The sequence below is a fragment of the Hoplias malabaricus genome, chromosome 5 (assembly GCF_029633855.1).
Source record: "Hoplias malabaricus isolate fHopMal1 chromosome 5, fHopMal1.hap1, whole genome shotgun sequence".
Lineage (NCBI taxonomy): Eukaryota > Metazoa > Chordata > Actinopteri > Characiformes > Erythrinidae > Hoplias > Hoplias malabaricus.
Window position 1 is genome coordinate 9,539,199 of NC_089804.1, and position 17,073 is coordinate 9,556,271.

The 17,073-nt window shown below is 39.4% G+C and overlaps 1 protein-coding gene across 5 annotated transcripts in view; it reads right to left on the reverse strand.

The window, feature by feature from the left end:
* Positions 1 to 17,073, reverse strand: part of tns2a (tensin 2a) — a 58,622-nt gene that overhangs the window by 25,230 nt on the left and 16,319 nt on the right. For all 5 annotated transcript variants that reach the window (XM_066671231.1, XM_066671233.1, XM_066671232.1 and 2 more), the window contains exons 2-3: positions 10,761 to 10,866; positions 10,485 to 10,522 (exon numbers count right to left, since the gene is read on the reverse strand). In XM_066671231.1, the coding sequence (XP_066527328.1) occupies positions 10,485 to 10,522; positions 10,761 to 10,866 (144 nt within the window). The remainder of the gene's footprint in view (positions 1 to 10,484; positions 10,523 to 10,760; positions 10,867 to 17,073) is intronic.

Here is a 17,073-nt window from a genome sequence, read left to right on the forward strand (position 1 = left end):
AGTGTATTTGTATATGTGTTGCTAGGTGGGTTCCCATTACAATACTGAGTTCCATCAGCTCTTGGCTAAAAGGCTGCCATCACATCTGAGGGGATTGGATAAAATCAATTCAGAACCAGAGACGGAGAGAGTGAAAGTAAGAGTGAAAGTATGTGAGAGCAAGAGTGAGAGGAAGAAATAGAGTCCAGAAAGAGAATGAAAGAAATATGAGCGAGGAGGACAGTCAGAGAGGAGGATAAAAATGTCAAAAGGGAGTGAAGGAAAAATTCAGGTACAAGGAAAACAAGTGAGTTAGAGAGAGCAGAGACACAGGGTGTGTGTGTATGAGAGAGAGAGACCTGGGGTAAAACTTTGCTCAATTTTTCTCATGAAACTGCTGTACACACACACACACGAGGATGACCTGGTGTGCTGTTTGTGATTCAAAACTAAAATGTCCTCATTGGTACTTGACCCCACCCATAAGCTTGTGTGTATGTATATATATATTAGGAGGAATTGATGCAATCTCGTACTGTAGGTCTATAGAAGCAGTGACTGTTGTGTGTAGATCTATACACAGGCAAGTCGCAGAAAAGATTTCACTTACTGGGGCTGCACTACAGATATTTATTTATTTATATATAAAAATACATTTAATGGCACCACAGAAAATCGAAGGAAACATGCTCAGCCATTTTTATCTTGCAGCTAATGCAGTGATACACAAAACCCAGTGAGGCAGTGTAGAATCAGCCGTGCACACATACTGGTGTATTTTTATAGAAGTCCTATTGTTTTCTGTGGGTGACGTAAAGACCACCAAGAGGGTGCAGCTCCTCACCTAAGAAACTCTGATCTAATCAAAAACCCACTGTTACTGTAACAAGGGTGGTGGGGGGGTTACAATGTCAGTGCACAGCATATCAAAGAATTCATGGTAAATCAATCACATTTTATTTATAAAACACTTTTCACAACAGAAACTAGTGGTCAGTGTTTCTGTGTGAAAGCAAAAGCAGGTGCAGAATTCATTTGGGCACAACTGTGTACCTTTCAACACCACTCTGCACTTCTGTATTTCTGTGTTTAAAGTCTGCATTTTTGCACAAACTAAGTAACTGTTCCACAGAATGTGCATTAATAAAAGAAGTATCAAATTTCTTTTAATTAGTGATTGAAAACATGTTATCCAGAGTTCCACATGCTGATGTCATGACTGCCCAGTGTGAGAGTGTAATATTGCGTAACGAATTCAGCAGCTGATTTTAAACTGTTAAAACAGTAAAATAAAACCTCAGTCCATCAGTGTATCACCAATTTAAAGTCAGACATTCAGTCTCATACGCACCATTGATTCAATCTCAATTTCATGATTTTTATTTTCTTCTTTCTCTTCAATTTCCAATTACCCCTTATTCCTTTGCCTCAATCTTTCCTTATCTTCCTCTCCTGTTTTCCCTCTCTGTTTTTGTTCCCTCTCTACACTTCCTCACTACATTTCTCTTTATCCTCTCCATTTTTTCCACGACAAACTCAAACTTCTCTCCCGCAAAGTAATGCGTTTCTGCCTTCCCGTTACCCCTCATTTCTTTCTCTCTCACTTTTTCTCTCTCTAGGTTTGGGGGCCTGCAGCAGGGGAGCATTACGCCAGAACAAACATGGCAGATTCCATGTCCAGGGCCAACACTTACGCACTCGTTTCCTGCAAAAGTTTGCTCTCTCTTCCCCTATGCATCCCCCGCTTCCCTCTCCCTGCCTCTCTTTGAGTTACATTGGGCGACTGAGACTAGTCAATGTCCCAGTGGTTTTCCAATGTCTTTATGACATTAATATCTAGTAAGATACATTGGTTTAATAGCAGGAAGAGATGTGTTTAAGCAGCCATGAGGTTCAAATGAAATACAACCTCTGTATTTTCTTTATTGCAGAGTTGGCTTGCTGTAGCAGAGCTGTAATAGAAATGTGACCTGTATCCATAACTGCTAGCATTGTCACAACTTATACCAACTCACATGGCACACGACGCATTCTCAGATGTATAACACTGTGCGGTATTATGATTAATTTAATGTCTGTCAAAATCTAATTCAAACTCAAGCATCAAACATGATTTGACTTATCAGCTACAGTTTTGGAAAGAAGAAAACTGTCATTTGACCAAACCATTGTCAATATGACAGACATTTTTGTGTGTCTTTAGGCCTGCCCTGCTCAACCTCCATCTGACAGCTCCTAAGTGATCTAAAGTAAACACAGGCACACTTTGATACGGCCAGTGAAACTCTGCTCTTAACTGCCCCACGTGTCTTCTTCCAGGAGAACTGCGCTTGCTTCCTGTCGTGCTGTGTCCATTCACTCTCAAGTGTTTCAGAGTACAGCATGTCATACTGCTGCAAATAAATCTATAGTGCAGTGCTCTGTAAGCACATAGACGTAGGTATTTTTATTGTGTTTTTTTATGTTTTAACATTTGTGTTACCACCTTTAAATTACTTTTGGAAAATGCAGCTAATTTAAGTTAATTTGATATGAGCAGGCAACACACATCTTTAAATACAGCAGAGACTTGAAACTGAAACTGTTGCATTATTACAGTTTGACAAATAAGCTTAGTTACAGCAGCTTTCAAAAATTGCTACATAAAAACTGAATTATGTCAGCCACTCATCTTTCAATTGGCATTAGTACATTTTTATGTTGTAAAATCAATTGTATAAAATGCAAAGGCAAAAAAAAATAATAATAAATAAATGCAACATCACAATATAGGAATGACAGGCCAGATGATCCTCAGACACAACCACAAAGCTGGGGTGATAAAATTCTGTTTCTGTTGGAAACTGGGATAATGCATAGAACTTGTTTTTGGACACAGGTTCTACTTCCTGTTTTGTAGTGGGAGGGGCTTTGACGGTACTTGTAAACGAGAGGTAACTCCTGGCAAGATCAAGCAGTGTAGAATTTGACAAGAGAATGAAGAGAGCCAGACAAGATAGGAGCAAAGGGAGAGAAATAGATAGAGGAGAGGGCAGAGCAAGAGATGTAGAGATTGTCCTCCAAACAGACGATAGGAGAAACAGGCTTCAGTAAAGAAGGTGCAAGGGAGAGGAGAGGCGGCGAGGCAAGGATGAAGGAGTGAAGGAAGCATTGGAAGAGTGGAGGAAGTGTGGGAGGAGAAGGAGGGCAGACATGGCCTCTGGTGTAAACAGTGTCATTAGTGAGATTAGTCAGGGTGGAATGTAGCACTCTGGGGAAAGGCCGACGCATTCTGCTCAAAGGGATTTTCCACCATTATTTCACCATTTCTTAATCATCTCCCAAACCACAGTGCTGCCAACAGCATATTTAATTTGTAGCCATTAAAAGTTTGGGGTCATTAAAAGTTTAATACTGAGTACGAAGAATTTTGTATATTCTCAAGCCATGTATCACTTCATTACTATCACAAGATCAGCAGAATCCAAGACACAGCTTTAAAAAAAACAAACAAAAAAAAGCACTGTTGTCATTTCATAACCCTAAGGACCTTCAATTACAATAAAAACAAAAACAATTTATTATAATAAGTTTTTACACAATAAAAATGCTAATTTTTCTTAATTATTTGCAGTTAATGTTAATATTTCTATAAAGTACAGACAACGCTAGTGTGAATATCCCAAGTTCAAATGCATCCACTCCAGAAGATTTTGTTTGCCCATAACTAACTAGAAATTTGATCAGTATAAATCTCTCATCTGCCATGGCCTGTAATGGTCTTATGATGAAAGCGTGGTCAGAGGTCTGTGACTCTGAGACCTGGACCAGTCCCATTGAGGTTAAGTGTGGGGTTATGACCTTGCAAATGTGATGTTGTAAGTGTCCCTGAGGGGTGGTAAATAAGTTTAGGCTGCTCCAGCTGATGTTTTAAATGCCTGTGGATGTGCTGATAGAAGAAGAGGCACATTTGTGGACACGCACACAGAGAAAAAAGTGAAAATTGTGGACACGTCAGACCCCAAAAAATAAAAAAAAAACACAACATTGAGCTGTTTGCAATCAACCAATCACACACGAATAATTTACGTATCTCTACACAAATTATACAGCAATTGGTTCCTCCTAATTTAACACAAAATGCCAGGTGATTGACTACTGCATTCTCAGAATTATTCCATCCCGAAACAGAATCTCTCATAAAAGCACACATTTGCTAATCAGGGGTTGTCTCCAGCACATCGGATGCAACGGATGTTTAATCAATCCTGTTTGTTACATTTTGTTCAGCCACAAAACTCACAGACAAGCATGTATTACCCCTTTTTATCTATTCATTATAGCTCTTACAGTTATGACACACCATGACTGATTACTTCTTCTTTCATTCATTCATTCTTTCATCTTCTGCAACAGCTTCATACTGATCAGGTTTGCAGTGGTCCCGGCACAACCAGAATTGTTGGACAGAAGGTAGGAACACACCCTGGACAGCGCCTCACTCCACAAACATTAAGCAAACGGCTGTAATAGGAACTGTGTTTAAAATACTCAACACACACCAGTATCACTCACACAGAAACGTACAACTCTCTCAAACGAAGTGATTCCGAAGTGACCATCCAGTCCTTTGGTGAACTCCTGTGGACAAATTCTAGCACAGCTATATTTTCTCTTCCTTCCAATAAACACTTTAATTAACCCTTTCTCTCTGCCTTTCTCAACCAGCCCACCCATCACTCTTTAGCTTTTAATTATTATATTACTCTTATTGTCATTGTGCCAGCATAAACAGGAAACACAAACCCACCAGGGAGAAGCAGCCATTCAAAAGAGCAGCAGTCAACACAAAAATAAACACAAGTAAATAAACTCCTCCTCCTGAAAAAAAACAGAAGACGCAAGAGTGCAATCAAGAGTTATCAACAGTGGAAAAATCCCATGTCAGCTAGTGAGATTTTGTCATATTTCCCATACCCCAGCTCCTGCTGCCCCGAAGAGATATACAGACTTTGTAAACAGGGAGACATAATCCAATACATCTTGTCTTCTAAAAACCACAAACAAATATAGATTGTGAAGTTGAAGCATAAATCATTTGTTATCTTATTAAGGATAATACATTGTTTTAAAGATTGTCTTTAAACGAGTAACTGTACTGGCAGAACTGTTCCCTATACCCATTAGGGTTTTTTGTTTACGCCGTAGTCTAATGTTAAAAATCTAGCCATCATTAGGGGCCAGTGAGTGGTGAAACTGATTGAGGAGGAAATGACCTATAATTGGGAAGCCAAGTCTCATTCTCAGTGATGCCACAGCCAATCATGGGCATTTTTGCTGCACTCATTTGGTGGGAAAATATGGCTCAGATCCTTTCTGCTTGTGCTTCTGCTGGTGTTTGATATCCATTTTTTTTACCAACGTTCTGAATTCACAGGACCACCACTCAGCAGTGGATCACACAGAAGGACTTTACCTCAAATCTCAAATAAGGCAGATCAACAAGGTAGTTGTGTCTAATAGTGTGTATAAAAACAGCATGAGTGTTGCATAATACAACAGTATCATATCATTTTCACTGCAGTGCTCAGACTGACCTATTACTTAAATAATACCTGCTCAGTGGGTTTTTGGGGTTCCCTCCACTGAAGGATGGGTAAAAAAGGCTAAAACATTATACAGATAAACAAACAGACCACAATCTGTAATTGTAAAAATCAAATTGATCCTGTAGTACAAGCAGCTGTACTGAAACATGGTCTCTTAAATGATAAACAGGATGTAGGTCCACATTATAAAGTGGCCAGCTAATGGATATACCCAAGTGCTCATGCTCAGGACTGAAAATACATATGTTTTGCGACTATTTATTCTCACATTTAAACCTGACACTTTGTATATATGCTGAAGTGCACGACAGTGGTGGTCTATGCTTAGCGTGAATCATCAGATTGAATAACCTTTGCGGGTATTAACAGCCTTTTGGCAATCTGCCAACACGTCAGCTGCAGCTTCAGTCAACGCTTACTCTGTTAGTTTTACCAGCATGGTTCTGGGAAGGCTTACACACATGCATATACACAAGCTGGGGAAACACATGGCGATGATGAGACTGTAAACATCAGTGCTACACTGATGGGGTTACTGGAAGTAGCGTCCCTCTTGTCTGGCCTGGCCCTTCCTACGCTGGGACAGGTCATCCAGAGCTGCCACCACAGCCGCCCTCCTGCAAAGCACAGCAGGAAATGGGGATCTTTTTTGGTCCATGGAGGAAATGTTCTTTCCTCCCTCACACGCACTGATCTACACCAATGACATTCCCCAAGCCTTAATCCTTCTTTAGCCCTTCCCCCCTTTCATCCTTTCTCTTTCTCCCTTTCTCCCCATGGATTAAAATTTCCCCTTTGCCACACCAACAATATCCCAGTACTGTCAGGATGGGGTGAAAACGTTGAAATACAACCTGAGTTCCCAATATGTACGTATTACAAAAGAAACTCCTAATGGTAGAGATGAGCCAGCTGCTTGTCATAGGCCTCAAGTCCTTTCCTGTGGTTTAAGATTGGAGACAAGAGCGTACCACAACCCAGACTCACCCAGACACACACACACACACACACACACATATTCAGGCAACTCTGTTAATGCTTAGAAATGCTTATTGCTTGCTGAATTGTTTGCAGATGCACCTTACAACCAGTCCATTCATCTAACGAGGACAAGTTAGGGGACTATTCCATACTGATATAAATAGACCTGGCTCATACCTGACTCAAAGCAGAATCATTTCAGACAATCACAGTTTGAAGCCAACTGGAGTGGGCAGCAGATTTTGGATCAAATTCATTTTTTAAGTTCATTAGAAAGTTATTCCAAATACTGGTATAATAATGTGATTTAAAACAAAACACAACAGACAAACAAAAAACACCACCACCCTATTTATTTTTTATTATACTGTCATTATTTTTCATCAAAACTATACACACCGAACACCATGGAGTGGTTTCCCAGACAGGGATTAAGCCTAGTCCTGGATTATATCCTCCTTTCAATGTGTAGTCCTGGACTAGGCTTAATCCCCATCTGGGAAACCACCCCAGTGTTGCTTCCTCAACAAAAAAACCCCAAAAAACACCAAAACAAACAGAGTGAGTTTTTCAGCTCAAAACTATTTGTAGACACCCATAAAAATTTTGCTCCCACAGCTTGTGTAATCTCCAAAGAAAAGCATGACATGAAACAGGACACTCGGGAGCCTGGTTTCAACATGCCTAATGTCAAGTGTAGGCTAGAAGTCATAAAGCTTCACAGCATTTGACCATGGAGCGGTGCAACTGTTTTCTGGAATGATGGAGAACTATTCAGTACCTTTGGAATGATGTTTCTGATCCAGAACTAAACATCTGCCATCAGTAGTAGCCCACTGCCAAACCCTCATAGAAATATTCCAACATCAAGTCTAAAGCTTTATTTGAAGATTATAGGCTGTTGCTCCCTATTAACGGGAAGAAGAGGATGTAACAGTTCACTCTGGTGTTAATACTACTTCACAGACCTCAGATATCTGTACCTTTAAGGACTATAATCGATGCCAACTAATTACATAAGGCATTGTAAGTAAGTGTGTGTCTTCGTAAGCAATGAAGTTTTAAAAAAAGTCCTTAGAGGATCAATTAATTACAACTTGAAAGTGAGGGTATTCACTAGAAACACAGCCTAAGGACTAAGCACGCAGCATGAAAATATTTGACCGTTAGAGGACTTTTTAGAGGACCGTTAGAGCTAGTAAAAAGAAAAAATATATTTGTATATATCAATAATTTCAACCCCCACCCTAATACAAATTTCCTGCTTCATCAGCAGTCTCAGCATCTTAATGACTTTTCAGTACCAAAGGTATTGTAACTATCAAACCTTAGCAATCTTAAACTGGAACAGGATGACTCGGCTTCAGTAAGGCAGAAGTAAAAATCTAACAACAGCCACTTACTTTAACCAGCAATCAAATGTAAAACTAGATCTAGAAGTGATTTGTGCGCTAGGATGGCATATTAAAGGTATTAAAGGTAGGTGAGCTCACTAATCACATGGGGTGTCTTCCCAAAGGAAGGTAAACATAGCTAACTACATGATATCACATTGTGAGTGTCTTATTTCAGGTTTGATTTGTTAAAGAACTGAACTGAATTCATTCATTGTACACCCTCCAATATCTGATATTTATATTTATATTTAGCCGATATGATACTGATACTCAATATCTGATTAGTGCTAATGAATAGATGTTTTAATGTGGAAAAAAATCACTATTTTATTTGTTTATTTACAACTGGATGTGACCTGATGTAGAATCTTGGCCCACTGTTACGTCCACACAGTGCTAATCAGAGTTGGTTTCAACTGCCTCACAATTGTGAAGAAGCTAATTTTGTACTTTAAAAATCTTAGTTATAACTAATGGACTACAGTTTATGTTCAGAGGGAACTATTCCTTTAAATGTAAAGCTCCACGTACATTACACATTCCATAAGATACTGTTAAATGGAGGAGAAAGGGAGAGCATTCAAACTGAATCATGTGTCAGGGAGCTGGAGAGTGCACAGAAGCTCTCCAGAGCAACAGGAAACAGCTGACTCTCGTCCAAGTGGATGTTCAGTATTAGTGAAAAGAGGATAGGGGCTTGCAGCTACGGCCTGCCGAGGGCTGTTCAACTTCACTGAGTTGGCAGAAGCTACTATAATTGAGGATGTTATACAAAGTCTTCTTTCAGTTCAAACATATGGCAATATAATGACATCAGAGAGATAATACTGTGCTAATGGATTATCTTTAGTTAAATCAGAATAGAATACCTTTGCTTTCTTTAACTTTGATCCAGGATGTAACCTAAAAGGCCCCTGAGACTTTGATCTGCCACACTGGCACCAAGACACGCCAAGCTGCTTTGTCGGCTCTAATCTAGGTGGGTAGAAATGTTACTCCAAAGCATCTCATTGTTCCGTCTCTTTGCTGAGGTGTTGAGAACTGGAGAGGTAGCCTCTGTTCCACAGGAGACAGAAAGAAGGCTCTGAAAAGGTCTCAGAACCTGCTATTTCTCTGGGGGGGGGGCCACTCCCTTCTGCCAATGAGACGATCCCTATCACTGCAGACTAACGGAGGGTGAGGTGGCCAGGCTCCAGCTGTGCAGCACAACCAGCGGCAGGAGTTTAACAGTCAGTTTGATATAGTAAACAACAATGCTACTTGTAATGCTCATGGCCTGTGATTATAATAATAATAGATGCACTGTTTAATGATCATGCAGTTTCACTGAAAGCAGTATGGTTAGGGTAATGAATTTTTTTACATGTTTTCTTCGTGAACGCAATGAGTAAATTGCCTGGGAACATCCATCTCTGTCATTCATGCTGCCTTAATTCCTGCAACTGGTATGAAAGTCTGAACCATACAATGCACATGAACTGGTTCATCTTTGAAATGAATAACTTTTCTGAGATTCGTCTTCTTGGAATAAACAGTGGATTTGTCACACTAATGTTTATCATTATTGATTTAGAAATCTACATTGTCTAACTGACCTTACTGCCAGATTGGTAGAGCCGCAGTAGGCCATATAGGGAGCGAATGAAGCATTCAGGTGAACACTGGATGTTTGAGCACCACCAGGGAAAGAGAGATTAGTCAGTCTTAACTCTAGCTGCTTGTGTTCTCCCAGATGGTCAAAGAAGGGCAGATTACAAGGTGATTCATGACAAAAGATCAGCCAGACAATCATCCATCCCCAGATTAAGCCATTAGGCAGCCTCTACAGTGTAAGCTGCAGTAACACGCTAACACAGACTTGTCATCCAATGGAAGAAGGATTAGACCTGCTCTGGAGATTACTAAAGAGGTCTTTACCAAATCCAGATCTTTGTCTTGACACATTGCCCACAAACTGTCAGCAGAAACAATGATTGTTTCCACAAACAACTTTCCCTTGCCTTTTAGTGAAATAAATCATTTTCCTCTGGATTATTTCTGAAGGAAAGATGTACGCAAATTCATGGCTAATTAATTCACAAATGACTAACTGATTCTTTAACCAGTGCATGATGCATGTCATCCTGGCTTAATATTGGAGCCTGCTGGCTTCTTCAGTCCAATATGACAAAAGTGTGCCAAAACAGCCTGTGGCCAGAGCTGGCATTCAGCACCTTTATCAATGAGCCTTTCACAAGTGCGGCACAGGGTTTAGGAGTGGCTGCTGGCAGCAGCTAAGCCCCGAGACATAGAGGCCTTCACAGAGAGAGAGAGAGAGAGAGAGAGAGAGAGATGATGCCTTCATGGACAGAGACAGATTGAGAGAAAGTGAAAGAAAGAGACACAGAGTCATTTAAGCCTTCAACGAGAGAGAGAACAAGAGATGGAGAGACTGTTAGTGTTAGTTTAATATGCCTGCTGTTGCAGGTGGGTAGAAGGCTGATGGGTGATGGAGCAAGAGAGCAGCTTTTAACAAAATGTAAATACAGCTGGTCCTTACCTTGCTTTCACATTTCTTATGAGTGGCAGTTTTGCAGACTGCAGATGATACAGAGAACAACAAAATAAAGCAAAGTAAGCAGGGCTATATCACTTGCATAAAAAGGCATTTAAAAAGTTACGTTCCTTAAAAATATTTGCTTTCCAAAGCCATGTCTTCTGAACCTGTCATTTCCTAACTGCTTAATATTAGCCAGGATTATATATAAAAAATATGTCCCTTTATATATAGGATATCTAGTTCTCCTAATGTTTTTTAAAAATAGACAAGACTTACCCCGGCAGAAGGAGCCCAGACTCTCTATGCTCTGCTTACACACCCCACACTGACGCTTCTTCTTGAAGGTCTTTTCCTTAAAGACATGGGGCTCTCCCTTCGTTGCCTAAAAAGCAAAATACCCATGAGACCAAACTACAAATCCAAGAAAGCGAAAAGAATCTCTTTCAGATAGATTTTCTCTTCAGGCCCATGAATCATGTTTTCTTTATCTGCATCCAATACCATCTCTCACTTTTGACTGTACTTCTGTGATCTCGAACAGGACTCGTTAGCTCTTTGCTTCTCTTCTGTGCAGAGTCTCATCTTTCAAACTCAAAGACGAGGACAAAACATTTGCGTAATGCAGTTAATCTCACTGTGACACACCTCGTCTTAAGACAAGCTACTGGAGAACGAGGAGTTCACATGCAACAACTGGTCCACTCCAGTGATCCCTCAAGCTCTGAACTGTGTAAATGCTGATCATTTCGTATAAAGTTTTCAGACACCTCCAAAAAAAAAAAAAAATCCAGAGTATTTGAGAGATATATTTACCGCAGTTTTATTTACTAAACTATGAATAGGTATATTTATATAGGCCTGTAGTATAAATAGGAATGTGGTACATCATTGTTCCCAGTCTGGTTCTGTAACATTTAATGTGTGACACACTAATTTGTAAATAAACTGGATTAAGTTTTTAACTCAAAAGAAAATAGATATTTTGCATCTAGTTCTAAATAAAGCTTTAAAATCTGCTAAATTTATTGAAGCACTTCACTAGATGTGGTCTGAGTAAAGTAGTCTATAACTCAAACCCTACACTACTACAGAGGACAGATTTGTAAACTTACAATAACAGCCCACCAATCCAGCAATCTTCTGACAGATACACTATTCTCAGGTTTGACAGTAATAAAATCAACACGGACAAACCTGTGTTCAATCACAGGAACATACTGCCATGTTTCTTTAAGACCAGAGTGTGTTGTGTAGCATATGTGTCCTGTCTATTGAGGGGGATAATGCAGCTTTGTGCTGTGCTGTGTGTTTTTCCGCTTGGCAGCAGAGGCAAAGGGAGCTCGTTTCCACTCTTCTCTCCTTCCAGCACTGGGCACTGTTTGGACAGCTGGCGAGAGATGCAGTGCATGCCCACTCGATGCCATACAGCTCCATAATGTACATACTCTGACTGGCACCAAATCTCTCACTCCGACACAAACACACACAGGGACCATTGTAATACTATCCTTATTTATGAAATGACTGGCCCATGTGTATATCTACACATTACACATGAACCATGACTATTCTAGAAAAGATGGGCATTTAAAAAAAAGAATAATAATAATAACAAAAACATGAATTTTATATTATATTATATTATAATATAATATTATATATTATTATAATATTATATATATTCATATAATTGTTTAATTCATATAATTGTTTAAATGGCTTGAAACTTAATTTAACAAACAATTAAAAGTATTTGTACAAATATGCTTTTACTGAGTGTATTTTTCAAACATAAATACATTTAAAAATTTGATGCCTGCACCAGATTTAATAAAAATAGGGACATATTCATATTTTCCACTTTATATCACTTTTCCTTTACACTATTTATTTGTTGCAGTTTTTCAATTGAAATTACTCAGTCCTCCTGAGCTCATGGGGCTATATTAATCACACGCAATGCCATCTGAGAACTTAAAGGACGTGCACATTCAACAGTGGTGTGCGGTCTTGCCCTACACAGCCTGAGACCTCTCCAAATTTTCAGGATCTTTCACAACATTATGTTAAAGTAGATTGTGAAAGACCTAAAACGTTGCACTGAGAAATGTTCTGGCACAAATGGAGATCCAGGACTCCTGTTTATAGCTGAATGGCGAATGGTTTATATCTCAAAAACTGGCTTCTGTCCCAATTATTTTTAATGTATAATTAACCTCAGACTATGAATTTATTTCATTTATTAATTTTCTGTAATCACTTCATTCTGTTCAGTGTCACAGAAGGTCCACACCTGAACCTTGAACTGTGGTAGGAACCTGGAACACCCAGAGGAAACCCACACAGGCACATAGACAACACAATAGACTCTTCACAGACAGAACTGAACCACCAACCCCAGGACCCTGGAGCTATGTGACAGTGACACTACGCATTGTGTGATCATGCCACTCAACTAATTAATTTTTATTGTATATTTGCTAATTAAAGATGCTCAGCCAAATGCTTTCTGTTTGGTCAATAATAAAACTAACAAACTACAATACACACAATTATACAAACAACCATATCATCACCTGTTTCTGAAATTAAGCTCTCAAGTCCCAGTGGGAACGCACAACAACAACAACCACATTTAAGCTATAACAGTTTTTAGAGCATCCTGTAAAGGTTAAGATGGTAATGAGTGGAGTCATTCACACTAAGTGACTACCACTTTAAAAATCCCCTTGTAAACGCTGATTTCAAGTGCATGACCAAAACAAGCTTCCAGGCATGGATCCAGATTTAATTTCCATTTGAATGATTTGCTGCTTGTCCTTACTGCACACCAAGCACATCTTTTTAAAGCAAAGCATGACATGTAATGGAAATTAATAACATATCAACTACCATGCATTCACTCCTAATTTAAGGGAGTATTTATGGTCAGTCCCAAAACCCTGCCTCAACTCCACATTACCGTAGTTGGCTGTTCAACGTGACGTCTGGAAACCTGCAGAAAGAACAGGTAGCAGAAATGCTACAAAGTAATGCAAAGACTAGGCCTGCCACCATCATGAAAATGTAGCTAGTGATAACTCTCAAATAAATTTGAATAAAGTCTTGAAGTCTTAAAGACGTGAGGACTTTAACAAGAAATCAACATGAAATGCATATTTAAACAAACTCCCCATATGTCCCATAAGAAAGGCTCCAACCCTCTTTCCAATTCATCAAGCCATGTCTTATCAGCCAAGAGACTGATGTTAAGAATATGTATACAGATAAGGCTATAGGAGCGATAAAGGATTTGGCCAGAAAAAGTTTAAAGGGAGGATAAGACAAACTCTGCCAGACTATATTGATGTTACAGATCCTCCTTCAGTTATAATAGATTAGCCTTTTTAAAATCCCTTTATTTCCTTATTTTCAATTAAAAAAAACCTATTCATGTTGAATTACAAGCAAAAGATTCTTTCCCCAGTTTTACAATCACTCATTTTCCATCCAAAGTCTGACACCACCAATGAACTGCTAAAATATCACTTAATGTATCTGAATATTGAAGTACAGATTAATCAAAGATTTTAACATTGTTTACAGAAGCTATTTTATATAAAACAGCAATTGAAAAAAACATTTGCAGGAAGATTACAATCTTTTCTACAAGTTACAGCATTCAATCTCTTCTGTTAACTTAGTCTCACAAGGTCTCATTGTTTGTTTAAACATGAAAAAAGCCTCTTACCTCTCGACCTGAAAGCACACAAGGATCAACGCCCCAGAGGAAAAACAATTTACACGCAAACTGCTTGCTATGTTAGCTACCTGTACAATATAGCTGCTCCACCCACTTCCACCCTACACACTCTGGTCTCCTGTACTAACCCTGTGAGGTGTGACTGGATGACCCCACTACAGCCTCCCCTACTGCCCAGCCAACTGTGTGTTGACAGCAGGGTAGCCTGCTCCCTGGGTATCGAGCACAGACAAGAAGGGCCTGTTCACTTAATTTTAGCCACCCAGAGCCAGGGGCGCGCCAGTCAAAAGATGGCCTTTGAGAGTGAAGACCCTCCCCTTCTCGCTCCACTTCAAGCCCAAATGAAAGAACAGAGGAGGGATTGAAGGCATGGGTGGACAATCTTGACACACACACAGAAATAGACTTCATGGACAGAGAGACACATGCACACACACAACACACAATGTACCGAAATAGAATGGAAATCCATGTGAATTATCATGCCCGTGTATGCTAGAAATATTTCAACTTTTGTTTTCACTCTCTCCAACCCTCATTCCTTTCCATTTGCATTGAGCCTTGATCCACTGCAGAGTCATGGGAGGTTTAACACATCTAGAGCCCTTGCTCATAACTGTCAAGTCGAAGGATGGGAACCTAAAGATCCCATAAGAGAACTGCACTGGTAAATTGACCAAAACAATGTGAAGTATCTAAAGGCTTAAAAACCACGTGATGAACATCCTTGCCTTGTGCAGGTCAATTAGAAGATTAGCAAATGACAGCAGCTAAGCCTTTAAAGATGAGATTTGAAACCACTGGAATGCACGGGGGAACAAGTACAATAAAATCAGTAACGGTCCCCAACCTGGACTCCAGAGTGTATGTGTAGTTTTTTCCTTGATAAATCAGATAATGTACAAGTTGATCCTGCATTTAGGTGTATATGTAATAAATAAAATAAAAAAAAAAACACAAAAAGCATGCCACATTCTCACAACATTTTTAAAATAGTTCTTGTGCCATATATTTAGGGCCTCTTCTATTGTATCATATTGAGAAAAAATTGCCACAGTTATATTTAAGACTCTTCGTGCATAGTTGTGACTTGTTCCAAGAGTTGCAGGGACCCTAAAATATTATAATTCAAAGCAATTCAAACAACTTGAGTGGTTCAGGATGTAAAGCTTGTCTTAGAGTGTCAAAGACTGGGAACCAACGTCCTGTGGGAGACTAGGAGAGATCTACTAAAATTTGTAGATCTGGAGCTCTCGCATACTTGTGGTCTTCTCATATATGTTCCCCCTTTCATTACGACCAAGGCTCAGAAGGGGATATCTAAGCATATGTGTGGACCCCCATTCCTGCTTCAATGAATCTGTGTCCCAACAGGGTGGGACAGGCAGAAGAAGGAACTGCCTGTATGTATGTGTGTGTGTGTGTGTGTGTGTGTGTGTGTGTGTGTGTGTGTGTGTGTGTGGATGCGATGGTTGGAATTGGCTTGTATGTATGTGTGCGTATGAGTGGAGGGTGGGACAGGCAGTAGGGGAACAGAGACTGCCTGTTCCAGAGATGAGGTCAGCACAGCACTATAACAAGCTTCCTGCCCTTGCCTCTCCTCAACACATCATGCAGATTTCCATGGCACTGGTTCTTCAAAATCCCTCCAGAACCCTTGTTAGAGAGTAACAAACACCACATTCGAACTGTACAAGCTAGCTTCCCAGGCAAGGATTAAGACTTACCGTTTGTTCCATGGAAAATCACCATGCAAATGGCAATCAGTTTGTCTGTACTTGGAAAAAAAGAAAAAAAAACCTGAAAGCAATCCTATTCCTCAGCAAAAAGAAAAGGATCTCTCACTCAGGAGCTACAGAACTTATCTTCAATAACTTGCAGAGATGTGTGCACTATATAAAGTTATGACAACTAAGTAATGGCTTAATTACATGTTGAACATTCACAACTGTGTGAAAGAACCCTGAAAGCTGCACTATATCAGATCTTCTGTATATGAGCTTAAAGATGCAACAGCAATTGCTTAAAATATACAAAATATCCATATTTTGTACAAAACTCAGCATTAAAGGCGACGTTCACTTTCCTGATGATATTTCACCATTTGTTAGCTTTCCAGTCTGTTTGGGCACTCAAACCGATCTAATGTGTTTACGGAACCCCAGTTTCTGTAAATGGGTAAAAAAAACAAAGTGTCTCAGTCTGATATGCTAGGCTTTCTCTCTGCTCATGGCAGAAAAGGGCATTTTGGAGGATTTTAGACAACGAAGAGACTGCCAAACATTGAAAAGCATGAACGGAGATCAAGATAATGCTCTATTCCCGCTCCAGAGGTGCGTAATATTGACATATTTTTGCTGTAGATGGAATCAACTTTAAATATGAGAGAGCACTAACTGCATGAAAGTAATCAAAGACCTAAAAGTACTCCAAAACTAAACTTGCATGGAATTCAAACCATGCATAAAAAAAAAAAAAAAAAAAAAAAAAAAAACGTAAAAACAACGTAAAAAAAAAAAGAAAAAAAATGCTTAACTTCTGCCCACAATCATTGACACCCCCTTTAACCTGCTCAGCTGATAAATTGTATGAATTGCAAGTTAATTTTCTATTTGGTCATGTTTATTTACAGAAGATAATAAAAATGATCATCATATCTTATTATTTGTTGCATTAAATAGTACAGTCTCTTATTTGTAAACTGTATTCCACATCCTCCTGCAGTGGAACGGTACAAGCTCTGGACTGAGCTAGTTGACCTCTCAGACTCACACTCACAAATCATGCAACAGTCTATTAGCAACTATTCGTTATCAAGGAAGAAGTTGAACGACACAATGTTATCAG